This window comes from Hemicordylus capensis, chromosome 5 (assembly GCF_027244095.1).
Source record: "Hemicordylus capensis ecotype Gifberg chromosome 5, rHemCap1.1.pri, whole genome shotgun sequence".
NCBI classification, from domain to species: domain Eukaryota; kingdom Metazoa; phylum Chordata; class Lepidosauria; order Squamata; family Cordylidae; genus Hemicordylus; species Hemicordylus capensis.
The window spans coordinates 39,397,688-39,412,003 of record NC_069661.1 but is presented as its reverse complement, the minus strand read 5'-3'; the positions used below and the strand labels follow the sequence as shown (position 1 = coordinate 39,412,003).

At 45.4% G+C, this 14,316-nt stretch overlaps 1 protein-coding gene across 1 annotated transcript in view; it reads right to left on the bottom strand.

Annotated features, from left to right (window-relative positions):
* Positions 1-3,658, bottom strand: part of FAM241A (family with sequence similarity 241 member A) — a 31,009-nt gene extending 27,351 nt beyond the window's left edge. The window contains exon 1 of the mRNA XM_053257141.1: positions 2,185-3,658. Within this exon, the coding sequence (XP_053113116.1) occupies positions 2,185-2,358 (174 nt within the window). The 5' untranslated portion in view covers positions 2,359-3,658. The remainder of the gene's footprint in view (positions 1-2,184) is intronic.
* Between the last annotated feature and the right edge of the window lie 10,658 nt (positions 3,659-14,316).

Below are 14,316 nucleotides of genomic sequence, written 5' to 3'. Positions count from 1 at the left end.
AGGACATATTATTTACTATCTGATTACCTTTTCATCAAGTTGTAATAGTCATCCTTAATCCCCATACCAAATACGAAATGACAATTTTTCAGGATCAGTTTTACTTCTGGAACATGTGAGGTTCTAAGTACTTGCCCAGAGTAAGTAATCGCTTTTGGAGGACAAATCTCTTTGCAGATTAGTTGTTTATACTATATTAGGGCACACTGGCACATGTGGATGACAAACTGGTAAGTTTTTGGTACTAATGTGGAAGGCTGCTCAGGAAGGCAACATCTTACCTCTCTCAACTTGCTTCATCACCTTCCCACTGTTAAATTTATACTGGGTTCATGTCAAACAGGTGTGTGTGTCAGTCTCCATGCCAGTGGGTCACAAAAGAGGCACTGCTCTTTGCAGAGTGGGCAGGATTAATATTACTTCATATATTAATTGTTATTACTATTTATATACCATAATACTAAGATGAAATAAAAGTTGATTGGCTTCAGCAAAATGCGTCCCAATAACTCTGCAAATTGGACTTTTACAGAAGTACAGCTCTTAAGTTTCAGAGATAAAACTTTATAGCATATGCTGCAGCACAATGAACATGCAAAAACTTCAGTTAATCGAGAATTGCAGATGGGCATCTCTAAAAATGAACAGCTCTGTCTAGGAGAAACCAAATCATTTATCTCTTTAGTCAGAACTTTTTATGAGTGCAGCACAGAGAAAAAATTATTGAAAAACACATGAAACATGTGTTACATAGAGAAAAGATGTAACCCAAATAAAATGAAAGTCTACTATCAGGGTGTAAATCAGGACTAGAACCTTTAACTGATAAATTAGTTCATCAGGATATTTTTTTTAGTTGACTAACTTAAGAAATCAAGGTTAATTGGGCAGCACAGAGAGAGAGAGAGAAAGAAAGAAAGAAATGCAGATGGTTCTCCATTTTAGGGAGGCCTTTCCCCCTTCTCCCTCACTTGAGAGAACACCATTTTTATGATTATGCCTACTGTGACACAAGTGTGCATAATCTAAAAATAAAAGGTTTGTTTCAGAACTATTGTTTTTACAGGAACTATATTTGCATCTGTCATCCTTCCTAGAGAATATCATCCAATAAACCATATTCTCTTATCTAGGATCTGTCTCTGTGTAATTTGAATGAAGCAAAGAAACTTCAGTTGGGAGTCTCTAACCTTAGATGTACCAGAACACTGTGACCTATAATTACTCCACTGCTATATGGTCTTTCAGGTGTCTCCAGGCTGGGCAAGTACACTGAGTACACCTTTCTTCCCACTATTATGTTTCTATATATACACACGTGATTATAAGCAAAAGAAGGCACAGAAATAAGCAAAAGCAGGCACGGATATAAGCAAATAACTGGTCACACCCTGTTGTTCCACACTAATTAATCCAGATTAAACAACCTATTTCATACTTGAAAAGGTATGTTCAATCCATGTGTAGATATGCAAGTGTCTTATTTACTTACGTTTATTAGAAATTCTATATTGGCCCTTAGTAGAGCTCTGCAAGTGGCTCACACAGTAAGATAGAAAACTAAAACAGCCAATAAAAACTGAAAAAAACACTGGTTGATGCCTCGGAAAGATGTGGTCGCTACATGCATGGTCTCGAGGGCCAATACCCATATTACTGTTCCCACACACAGAAAGTTAGAACATTCATGTGTGGGGAAAGTATGCACCGCAAAACATAAAAAACGGCTGAGGGCAAACGTTCTTCCAATAAATACATCATCAGGAAAACTTGCAAGAGGATTACATCCGGCAGCTTTCCACGAAATTCAGCATTTTAAAAAAACTGATCTTTATTAACATCCTCCAACCTTACAGGAGCCGGAGAGGCAAAGGCAGCTTGCACCTGAGCTGCCTTTTGTTTTAGAGGATGGCCCCTTTATTCCAGAAGGGCAGCTACACTTTCTTTGAGAACAGCTCCCCTGTGCACAGCTCCGAAGCAGCACAGGTATGCAATGCAACACACCCACCCACCCAGCCTCTGGAGGGTGTGCATGCTTATATAGTGTCTGGTCTGCCAGCAGCGCATGGGCAAATGATCTGCAGCAGTTCCCCACAGGAAACCCCATTTCCCACGCGTCTGGCCGGGAATCTTCTCTCTGCTGGGCGAAGCGGTGGCTCTTGCAGGAGAAAGGCAGTCTCTCACCTGCTGCTGCTGCTGCTGCTGCTCTTCCTCCTCTTCAGGCGGCTCTTGCCGCAGCTGCTGCCTGTGCCGGGCTCCTGCTCGCCCACCTAGGGACGGCAGCGATGGCGCCAGCTCCCGCTCCTTCTCGAAGACACACTCGGCCGCCGGCAGCAGCAATTCCTCGGTCGAGCCCATTGTCGGCCCGGTAGCCTCGCTGCGGTCTGAAAGCAAAGCGCAGAGCCCTCCGTCGTACCCTCCTCCGCCAGGCTGAGGGCAGCAGCTGGTCCCGCCGCTTGGGCGCAGCGTTGGCAGGCGGGGAGGCGACCCAGCGCGAGGGTCTGTCACGCTGCTCTTGCGGCGGCTGCCAAAAAGCCACTGCCTGGCAGTAGCAGGGCGTGCCTCGGGAGCCGTCACGGGGTTGAGGAGGAGGAGGCGGAGGAGGAGGAGGGCGGGTAATGGATGTGTGTGGAAACGAAAGGAGGGGGCCTGGCTGCTGCTCGCTCTGAGGCGAGGCGAGGCAGCGTGCTTAGCAGCAGGTCGTGTGTAGAGTTGTTGTTGTTGCCCCTTTTGCGCCCTCCTGCCTTTTACACGAGCGACAGGGCGAAGCGTTTCCCCCTTTTGTGTACAAAAGAATAAAATGGGAAAGAAAGAAAGAAATCGAAACTACGCCGTCCAAACGGCCCCTGTTTACCAGGGACAGTCGTCCCTATTCTTCGTGTCCCTGCTGGCAAATAGCGGTGCCCATTTTTGCTCCCCGCCCGCCCCTATTAAAACTTCATCAGTGCCAGTGGCCTGGGGGGGCGGCGGGGGAGGGGCGGCGGCGAACTGTGACTGCTGCTGCTCGTCGGACTAGACTTGGAGATTCCGCCCCTCGCATTGTTCTTTCCAATAGTCTTCAGTCATTGCAATCTACAGCCTTCGCAGTCGGGAGGTCTAGAAACTAGATCGATCGATCGAGAAAAAAAATGAATCTCCTCCACTATTATTTTGAAGTTTGAACCCTGACTCGGCGGTTCTTGGAGGCTTCCGGCCAATCATCCCGAAAAGTTGGCTTGGCAACCCGGTTTAAACGGCTGGCGTTGCCATGCTTTGAATCGGCTCCCGCCCTCCCCGAGGTTTCTAGAAGTTAAATCTTGGGAGTTGTAATCTTATGCTGACAACGCCTGCGCCCATCCTTTCCCCTCATATTTTGAGCACTGGGTCAGTCATAACTTTCCAGCATTTCAAAGATGTAAATCAAGGACACACACTTGTCAACAACCCTGCCGGCTGCTGAAGATTGTCGAATTTACTTCCGAGTAAGCAATGCACCAGGATGCCCAAAAGATTATCTCCGTGGCAGTAAATTATGCAATGGAAGAAAAACTATCCTGCAGGGATAGCTAAGAGAGAGATGTTGTAATGAAAGCCTCTGCTGCTGTGCTTTCCGGGAGTGTAGCAAGCAGAAACCCCTCCCTTCTGGAGCCAGGCTGCACCACCGGATAACATAACTGTCACTTTGGGTGGGAACCTCGCTCTGCTACACTCAGGTCAAGACAGAAAGGGCATGGCCTGTCTTTTCACACACTGCCAGGGTTTGGGGGAGGGCGAGAATACTTTGAACTTTTGGTACCATGCTGTTGGGGCCTTTATGTTTTTCTAGTACCCTTACCAAAGTTGTCTTCATGGCTTTTGATTCAGTGGAGAACATTTATTTGATGCAGAGTAAGTGAATACAGCATGCAACAGAGTACAGCCTTCCGGAAGGCAGATGTTTGTGTATGTGGTGGTGGACAGCTGGGGCAGTGATCTTTGATGAGATAATTCAGCCGTCACAAGTGTGTCCTTATTTACCTCTATGAAATTTTGGAAGGTATGATCAGTGGTCAAATTATGAGGGGAAAGGTTTCATTAAGGAAATCAACAAGCCACACTCTCTTGACTCCCCACAATTTTAATTAAATTGTGCCCTTCATTGCCTTTTAAAATAACAGTTTAGCAGGCCACCACAAAGCGTCAGGGATCCAGGACTCCTTTGTCCTCTCCTATAATTTGAACACTGGTATGATCACCCCTCTGGTAGCAAGAGCTGAGGGTCTCTGAACATGTGTAGGGTGCCTTTGGGAAGAGACTATTTTCTCATTTGTCCAGAGGTGCTGTGTGCAAATATGTGTCCTGGGTAGGGATGTGCATGAACCAATTTGGAGGTCCTTTTCCGGACCTGGACTGGTCAGGTGGTCTAGCATTCAAGCCAGTTCAGCGGGGGGGTTACCTTTAGGTGCTCTTACCCCCCTCCCCCTCCCCTTTTAGGGTGCTCTTCCCCCCCCCACGTTTCCCCTGCCGGCGCTGTCTCCGAAACTGCTGGCGTGGGGTGGCAGCATACCTCCTTGCCGCCCTGGTCAGTGTCAAACTGGAAGTGTGCTGGCGGGGGAAATGTGGCAGTGGGGTGTAATAGCACCCTACCAGTCCCTTAAAGGTACACACACACCCCCGCAGCCGAACCAGCCCAACACCGGTTTTTGTACATCCCTAGCCTGGGCAGCCAGGGTGGGAGCAGTGAGTGTACTGGCCCAGCTAAAGTACTGTTTTTCTCTATCTAGGATTTTTAAAAAGTGGCTTTTTAATTTGTGCCATGACAACGACAGCTTCAATTTAAAGAGTGATAGCTTTGTGCCCCTGCTAACTGGGCAAAGAGGCACCTCTTTAATGTGGTGATTCTCTTTATTTAGCAGGGGGAGAGTAATTGACCCTATCCACTCCCAGCACAGTACCTCCAGTGACTGTTGCTGTTGTCTGTCTTATGTATCTTTTTATACTGTGAGCCCTTCGGGGACAGGGAGCCAGCTTTATTTATTTATATATTTATTTAAAATTTTTATACCCTGCCCCTCCAGTATTCTACTGCTCGGGGTGGTTCACAACAATAAAATAGATACAATATACAATAAAAGTAATAAAATTAACCAAATTAAGTAAACAAGTTAAAAGTGAGGTTGAAAACCACAATCAATATTAAGTTCAAATTAAAAGTTATTTTAAAAGCGAAAAACTAAGAATTATAAAAACTAAAGAAACTACTAGATATAACCAAAGCTGGAGCATTAAAAAGCCTCCTTTAAAAGGTGTGTTTTTAGTTGTTTTTTAAAAAACTCTGAAGGAGGGGCCATGGCGAAGCTCTTCAGGGAGGGTGTTGCAGAGCCAAGGGGCCACAACCGAAAAGGCCCTGCCACTAGTCCCTGCCAACCAGATCTCTGTTAGTGGCAAGGCCACGAGCAGGGCCTGAGACGATGAACAGAGGGCTCTGGCAGATTCATCTGGGCAAATAAGATCCAGCAGGTACCCTGGCCACAAGCCATGCATATTTATTTATTTATTTATTTATCGAGGCTATTTACACGCACATGCAAAACCTGGCTAAGGGAGCCCAGCCCATTTTTGCATAGGCATGTGAACCACCGGGATCAGGCCCCACCAAGACGGCAAACCCGCCTACGTACCCATCTTTCAAAATGGGGTTAGGAGAGCGAGCTCTCTCCTAACCCCATTTTTTAAATCGTCTGTCAGCCGTGGCTGCAAGCAACTGTGGCTGGCAGACTCGGGGAGGGCAACTTCCTGCACTTATGCAGTGTATTACTGGAGCTCCAGGGGGCGGGGCAGCACATCCCGGCACCCCAACCTTTGGAGCTGCCAGCAGCAGTAGGTGCTCGTGTGGGCCCATCCACCCGCCCAGGGACATCAGGTTGATTGTCTGCAGGGAGGTAAACTCTTTAGGGCATCCTCCCCTCAAATCACAAAACTTTTTCACTGCTCATGAGAAAGGGCTCTTTATTTCTATATGTAAACCTCTTTGGAAACTTTTGTTGAAAAGCGGTATCTAAATATTTATTGTTATTTTAAGCAAATACAAGAACAATTGTAGTTTTTTTGTTTTCCTTTAAAGGCAGCTGATGTTGATGCTCCCTCTGAAAGTGCAGTAGGAGGACTCCAAAAGTTTTCTCCTACGTGGTTTCTCCTGATTCAGGTTCGATTTTCATTGTTGAGGTCACCTTATGATTACTGAAGTGAAATGATTACATAAGCTAATATATTCTGGGGCAAAATACAAAGTGCTGGTTATTACCTATAAATCCCTTAGTTTAGGCCCAGGGTCATGAGTCCTGCTGTCTATTGAGATCATCTGAGAAAGTCCATCTGCAGTTGCCACTGGCTCAGTTGGTAGCCACTTGGGGACAGGCCTTCTCTATAGCCATCCTGGGACTTTGGAATGTGCTCTCTTTTGATAGAAGAGCTTCCACATTTAGGATAACATTTGAAAATCCAACCCCAGGACAGCATCCCTCCAGTGGCTGTTGCTGGTATCCATCTTATGTTTCTTTTTAGACTGTGAACCCTTTGGGGAAAGGGTGCCATCTTTATTTTTATTTCTCTATGTAAACTGCTTAGAGGACTTGTGTTAGAAAGCGGTATATAAATATTTACAGTAATAGTACTAGTAGAAAAGGCTCTAAAGACACACTTATTCAACCAAGCTTTTAATTAGATACACAAACTGTTTTTAGTTTGTTTTACTGTTCTAAATCTTTTGGGGTGTTATATTTTATTCTGTAAACTGCCTGGAGTTTGTGGCAGTATACAAATGTGCCTAAACTATAAATAAGTAATGGGGGGGTACCCCTATGCCTGTTCTCATGACCCTAAACAGGGCCGGAGGAGTGTCCAGCCAGAGTAGGAGAGCTATGCACACTCCCATTCAGTGGTCATATGTTTGCAAAGATCAAGGTAGGAGGAGGGGAGAGTGATCATGTGGGAAGCGAGAGCTAAGTAGGATGGGCACAGTCAACCTATATGGAGACCTCAGCATTTTATTGAGGATGGATGGAAATCATCATGGACACTGATCAGAAACATGTACAGCTTTCCTACCCTGGCTGGACACCCTTCTGACCCTGTTTAGGGTCATGAGAATAGCTCTCCTGTGTAGTAACATAACCCTGAAAAGTTAAATATTCAAGCTTCTGGTTAAGGTCTAGAATTAGATACCACCCTTTGGGCTTTCCTTTGCGCTATGCCCATTATGAAAATTAATGCTCCTTCTGCAAGGTGGATGAGTGAGGGAGAAGGTTCCTGCCTTTTCCTTTCCCCTCACAGCCTCCTTCATAGTGAGAAGCGGGGGAAATCAGCTCACCTAGAAACGTGACTGTCCTACCTAACAGGGAAGGCTGACTACAATCCTGGTTCTGGGTCTTAATGTCTGCACCCTGAGCCCTACAGGTTCTGCATTACATGAGAGGTATCCTGTGAATGGATGGCAGGCAAGCACTAGATCTGACCTTTGAGCTGGTGTAATATAGCAGTTAAGAGACAGCAGTTAATCAAGGCATCTCATCTCCAAATCTCCAACAATCAAATTGCTTGAAATAAACTGAGCTCTGAACCCAAAACTTGAAGTGGGTTTCAGATCTCCCCCCCCCCCCACCAAGCAAATTAGTTAGAGTACACCAAGATTAGTTAGTTCAGACATCATGACTGATCCTGGTTTGTTTCCAACTGAAGTTTGTAGTAGAATTCTTCCAACTCACATGCAGGCAGCAAATGGTGGAGCACATGCTCCTGAGGCTGGGAGCTGATGCCTGATCCAACCACGTGATGCCTGTTCCATTAGTCAAGCCACCATTTGCTCAGTCCCAGTGCATTATCTGCAACGGGGCGGAGCCACCATTGGGTGAACAGGTTCAAAGAACCCCGGCTGCTGCCAATCAGGGGCCGCGCCTTGCGGCCTCGACACCCCCCGCATCTGACATCAGACGCGGGGGCATTATTTTGCTCCCAAACGGGGCGGCACAACCCCGTTTGGAAACGAAAAAGGCCCACGCACCCCCATTTGGGAGGGAGATCAGCCTGCGCTGCATTGGCAGCATGGTTGGAATGGCTTTCCCTGCCTTTAAGGGCAGTGAGAGTCACTCCGACCCGTACTGCCCAATGCAGCGTGGGCCAATCTCCCTTCAAAACAGGGCTGCACAGCCCCGTTTGGGAGGAAGACCACACCCTGTGTCTGATGGCAGATGTGGGGGCACACCCTGCATCTGACGTCAGATGCAGGGTGGTGGGGTCAGGGGGCTGTGGTGATGGCCGAACACGGGCTGCCACCAGCCTCTTTCCACGCCTGATCTGCTGTACATCAGGGGGGAAAAACACCCAACCCTATTCAATGCAGGAAACTGCTACAGCATCCCTGGAAGAGGCCTGTCCATCCTCTGTTTTAAAGCCTCCAGCAAATTAGTCATTTGTCTAAAAGCTCTTACAATTAGGAAATTCTTCCGAATGTCTAGCCTTAATCTGCTTCCTTTCAATTTCAACCCATTGGTCCTAGTCCTGCCCTCAGGAGCAACAAGTTTGCTCATTTTTCTGTGTGACGGCCCTTTAGATATTGGAAAGCGACTATCACAACTCTTAGTCTTCTCTTCTCCAAGCTAAACTTACCCAGTTTCTTCAATCATTTCTCATAAGATTTGGTTTCCAGATCCCTCACCATCTTGGTTGTCCTCCTCTGAACCTTGAACCTCTTCCAGTTTATAAAAGTCCTTTTTAAACTGTGGGCCCAGAATGGGACAGATCCAGGTGAGGTGGTCTGACCAGTGCAGAACAGAGTGGAATGATAACGTCTTCTGATGTGGGTTCTAGGCTTCTTTTAATGCAGCCTAAGATTGCATTTGTCTTTTTAGCAGCTGCGTTATGTTGCTCACTCATGTTCAATTTGTTGACCGCTAGACAGCTGGGTTCCTTTTGCATTGTGCTAGTGATACCCATAGCTACTTTCAGTCCAAATTCTACTAGGAGGCTAAAACACCAGGCCCATGTTTCCAATGTGCACCGATCATTTGCATAGATAGCTGGAAAATGAAATAGAATGGTGCTACAACAATGCAAACATGTATTAGATTCCCTTTCAGACAGCTAATACAGGTGCCACAGCAGTAATTTTTATATTTGTTTTTGCATTTTTATTTATTTATTTATTTATATCTATGTAAACTGCTTTGGGAACTTTTGTTGAAAAGTGGTATATAAATATTTGTCATTGTCTTTGTATGAGATGCAAACATTTCAAACTTTATAAACTGTAAAGCAATATGCAGTACTGGAGCGGGGGGAATGTAGCTTTCCTTAAACCTTTGCTAATGGAAAAACTAGAGGAAAGTGTGAGAAGGGTAATAGGCAATATAAAGCCAGCATGATTTTTATATAAAAGAATGGATTTACAATGAATGAAAATTCTCAATCTTTGATTGCCTTCATTTGCTTTGTATCCAGGATGTTAATATATCTAAATGTTGTAGTCATATAACTCAATGCTGTATGTTCAAGCAATTTGTTCACTATGTCTGCATAAGCTATGTCAGTCATTTTTAGGCCTAACATGGATTTTCAAAGTAAGGCTGGTAAATTGTGTAATTTCTTCTGGTTTTTCAAGCGTGTTAGGAGGTATATAAAAATAGGATTTATCAAGACTATGTAAGATCTTAACTAGAAGCAATTGCAATTCAAAACATGAGTTATAACTGGATGCATTGGATAAAACTGAGATGAAACCATTAATTTGGTCACTTCTACAATTACTATTCATGCTAATACAGAATATGTCAAATAGCAGAGTAGCCTGAAGCAGCAATTCCACTTCTCCAAAAGAGGGCATATTCATTTAATTTACAAATGGGCACAGAGAGTAGGAAGTAATTCAAAGAACAGATAGAGATGTGCTGTTATAAAAAGGCATTTAGTACCAACCCCGTTGTACTGGAAATATTACTTCTAAATCACATTTTCTTCCATTTCATCTGAAGTAGTGTGACATTGTCAGTTCATTTTGCAGGTTATTTGACAGTTGTAGACATTAATAATGAAAAACTTTTATTTGATGCACAACTTGTACTTTCTTTTATTTGATAGGCTATTTATTTATGTTTATTTATTTATTTTTACATTTTTATACCGCCTTTCGTTAAAAGAAAACCCCAAGGCGGTTTACAAAAATTAAAACATACAATAAAAGCAGTAAAAACATCAAGCTAAAAGCATACATAAAAACAAGACAGCAGATTAAAAACACACAAGAACAGCAGTAAAAAACGATTATGTAAAAGCCTGGGTAAAAAGCCAAGTCTTTAAAAGCTTTCTAAAAGTTGTGATGGAGTCCGAGGAACAAATGGCCACCGGGAGAGCATTCCAGAGTCTAGGAGCAGCAACAGAGAAGGCCCTGTCCCGAGTGCACAACAGCCGGGCCTCCCTCATTGTCGGCACCCGGAGCAGGGCCCCCTCAGATGTCCTAGTCAAGCGGGCAGCAACCCTTGGGAGCAGGCGGTCCCTCAAATACCCCAGGCCCAAACCGTTTAGGGCTTTAAAGGTCAAAACCAGCACCTTGAATTGGACCCAGAAACAAACTGGCAGCCAGTGCAGCTCTTTCAAAATGGGGGTGATATGTTCCCAGCGGGCAGCTCCGGATAAAACCCTCGCTGCCGCATTTTGCACTAGCTGCAGTTTCCGGATATTCTTCAAGGGCAGCTCCACGTAGAGAGTGGTACAGTAATCCAGCCGCGACGTGACTAAGGCATGGGTAACCGTGGCCAGATCTGCCTTCTCGAGAAAGGGACGCAGCTGGCACACCAGCCGAAGCCGTGCAAAGGCACCCCTGGCCACCGCCTCCACCTGAGCTTCCAAAAGCAGAGCTGGGTCCAGTAGTACCCCCAAGCTGCGTACTTGCTCCTTCAAGGGGAGTGCAACCCCAGCCAGAACCGGTAAAATCTCCTCATCCTGATTGGCTCTCCTACTGACCAACAGTACCTCCGTCTTATCCGGATTCAAGTTCAGTTTATTAGCCCACATCCAACCCATCACGGCCTCCAGCCCCCGATTCAGGACATCCACAGCCTCCCTAGGATCAGATGACAAGGAGAGATAGAGCTGAGTGTCATCCGCATATTGCTGACAACTCAGTCCCAAACCCCGGATGACCTCTCCCAGCGGCTTCATGTAGATGTTAAACAGCATGGGGGACAAGACCGAACCCTGCGGGACCCCACAGGCCAACGGCCACGGGGCCGAGCAGTAGTCCCCCAGCACCACCTTCTGGACCCTCCCCTCAAGAAAGGACCGGAACAACTGCAACACAGTGCCTCCGATTCCCATACTCAAGAGGCGGCCCAGAAGGATACCATGGTCGATGGTATCGAAGGCCGCCGAGAGGTCCAGCAGAACCAACAGGGACGCACTCCCCCTGTTCCCGGCGTAGTTCCCGGCGTAGGTCATCCACTAGAGCGACCAAGGCAGTCTCAGTCCCATACCCGGGGCGGAAGCCAGATTGAAAAGGGTCCAGATAATCCGTATCATCCAAGACCCTCTGCAGCTGGGACGCCACCACACGCTCCATCACCTTGCCCAGAAAGGGAAGGTTAGATACAGGTCTATAGTTGTCCAGGTTGGAGGGATCAAGGGAGGGCTTTTTTAATAGAGGTCTTACCACCGCCTCCTTGAGGCACGATGGCATCCTGCCCTCCCTCAACAAAGCATTAACGATCACCTCCAGCCATCTACCTGTCCCCTCCCTGGCAGCTTTTATTAGCCATGAAGGGCAAGGGTCAAGAGCGCACGAAGTCGCCCGCACACTGCCCAGGATCTTGTCCACATCCTCAGGCCGCACCAACTGAAAAGAATCCAACACAACGGGACCAGATGGTACCAAAGGCACGTCTGCCGGAACTGCCAAAACTCTGGAGTCCAGGTCAGCACAGATGCAAGCGACTTTATCTGCAAAGCGACAGGCAAACTGATTACAAAGAGCCATAGATGACTCCTCCCCCATTGTCCGGGGGGATGTGTGGAGCAAAGTTTTCACCACACGAAACAGCTCTGTTTGTCTGCACTGAGCAGACGCAATGGAGGCAGAGAAAAAGCATTTCTTTGCCGCCCCCACTGCCACGGCATAGTCCCTAAAATGGGCTCTAGCCCGTGTTCGATCGGATTCGTGACGACTCTTCCTCCAGCGTCGTTCTAGCTGTCGTCCGAGTTGCTTCATCGCCCTAAGCTCCGAGGAAAACCAAGGAGCAGAACGGGCTCCACCAAGCCGGAGAGGGCACTTGGGGGCAACTGTGTCAACAGCCCGGGCCATCTCTCCATTCCAGAGATCAACCAAGGCCTCGACAGGGTCACCAGCTCTGCACACTGGAAACTCCCCGAGGGCCGTCTGAAATCCAAGCGGATCCATAAGCCTCCGGGGGCGGACCTATTTGATCAGAGCATGGTCAGAAAACACATTATATAACCTTTAATGCTTTTCAGTTGTAAACTGCCCAGAGATGCAAGTTTTGGTCAGTAAATAAATAAATAAAATCTTGCTGAAGCTAAGCAGGTCTAGGCCTGGTCACTGTGTGCACTGGTGACTGGGAACTCATTGTATGTCACTCTGAATTCTTCTGATGGAAGAAATATGGGATGTGAAATAAATAAATGATAGTGGTTGATATCCAAACGAAGTTACTCAGTACTACTCCTCATGAGTTACTGTAAAGGACTACTTGATTTCAATGGGACAGCTGCTGAATAATTTCATCAGAATGTTAGGCCATTAGTTCTCACTGCTGGATTAAAGCTCCAAAATAAGTTGACTTCCCTTGCAATCTGAACTTCAACCTACAAACACACCAGTTATAGCTTTTCACATATCATTTGTGTAGCTGAATGTAACTTGTAACTACATATCATTTATTAGGAGTTGGTAGGCTAAGATTCGTGTTTGTTATTTAAACAGTTGTTAAGGAAACAAGTCTTGACTGCTTCCCAGCTTCTGTCTCTAACCTGATGACAATAATAGTTCAGCCAAAGCAGGGAAAAGCCATCCAATAAAACATTTATGATCTGAACATTTTTGTCTTTTGCCTTACATATGTAGTGGGAACCTTGCATGTTTGCCCAGCTGTGAAGGATTCCACTAAGTATAGGGAAAAATGAACAGTTGAGCGATCCCTCTTCTATGAGGTCAGGTCAGCAGGGGTTGCTGTTGTGCTCATGGGTAAGTCAGTTTGCATGTACTGATGTAAGTGCAGATCTATGGGGACTGAATATGTATGTACCGTATTTTATGGACTATAAGACTCACTTTTCTCCTCGAAAAATATCCGCCAAAATTCAGGAGCGTCTTATATGTTTTAACAGTTTAATATGTTAAAACTCTGAAAAACTGGATTAAAATTAAGGTGTGTCTTATAGTCCGTGGCGTCTTATAGTCTGTAAAATACGGTATATTCTCCAATAAAATCTGTATCTGCATATTGTGGATGAAAATGCACATTCCCTTCTCTCTTCTTTCAGACTGTAATTCATATTGTGAGATTCATCATTTTGATCACTGTGAGTGGGTCTATCATTATGGTTTCCCCCTAAAATGTCACTCAGTTATATCAAGGATTTAACAAAATAAATAAATGTTACTTGAGAAATAGGAATTTCTTTTCAGTGTTGGCAATAGCTTCCAGCTATTGTGAGGGGGTAGTGAAACAGTATGAAGCCAGCTTGCAGTTTACATTTAGGGAGAATTAGATACAAGAAATTATGTTTAATTAATTATCTTCCACTCTTGTGATTACTCTGTGTGTGGGGGGGGGGGGGGAGAGGAGAAGAGAAATAGCACTAAACTTATTCTCTAGTCTAGACTATAATAAGGAATCACTAAAATGCCTATAATATTGTCAGAGTAACTGGCCCTATCTGCCCCCAGCACAGTACATCCAGTGACTGTTGCTGGTGTCTATCTTATGTTTCTTTTTAGATTGTGAGCCCTTTGGGGTCAAGTATCCATCTTATTTATTTATTATTTCTCTGTGTAAACTTCCCTGAGCCATTTTCAGAAGAACGGTATAGAAATCGAATAACTAACCAAATAAATAAATAAATAAATATTTCTTCAAAGAATGGGATGAATATTGCAGAGATGAGAGGCCCTTCTGAAGGCACAAAACCTTCCAAATTGCAGACAAATTGTTTTGGGAATTTCTCTGAGGGCAACCTTTGAAGTTTTGAGAGTCCCCCCTCCACCAGCTTTTTGTGTCTGTTTATTGCATTTTTAGGTCACCTTTGTACACCACAAAGCAGCGTACAAATAATTAAAACATAAACACAACAATA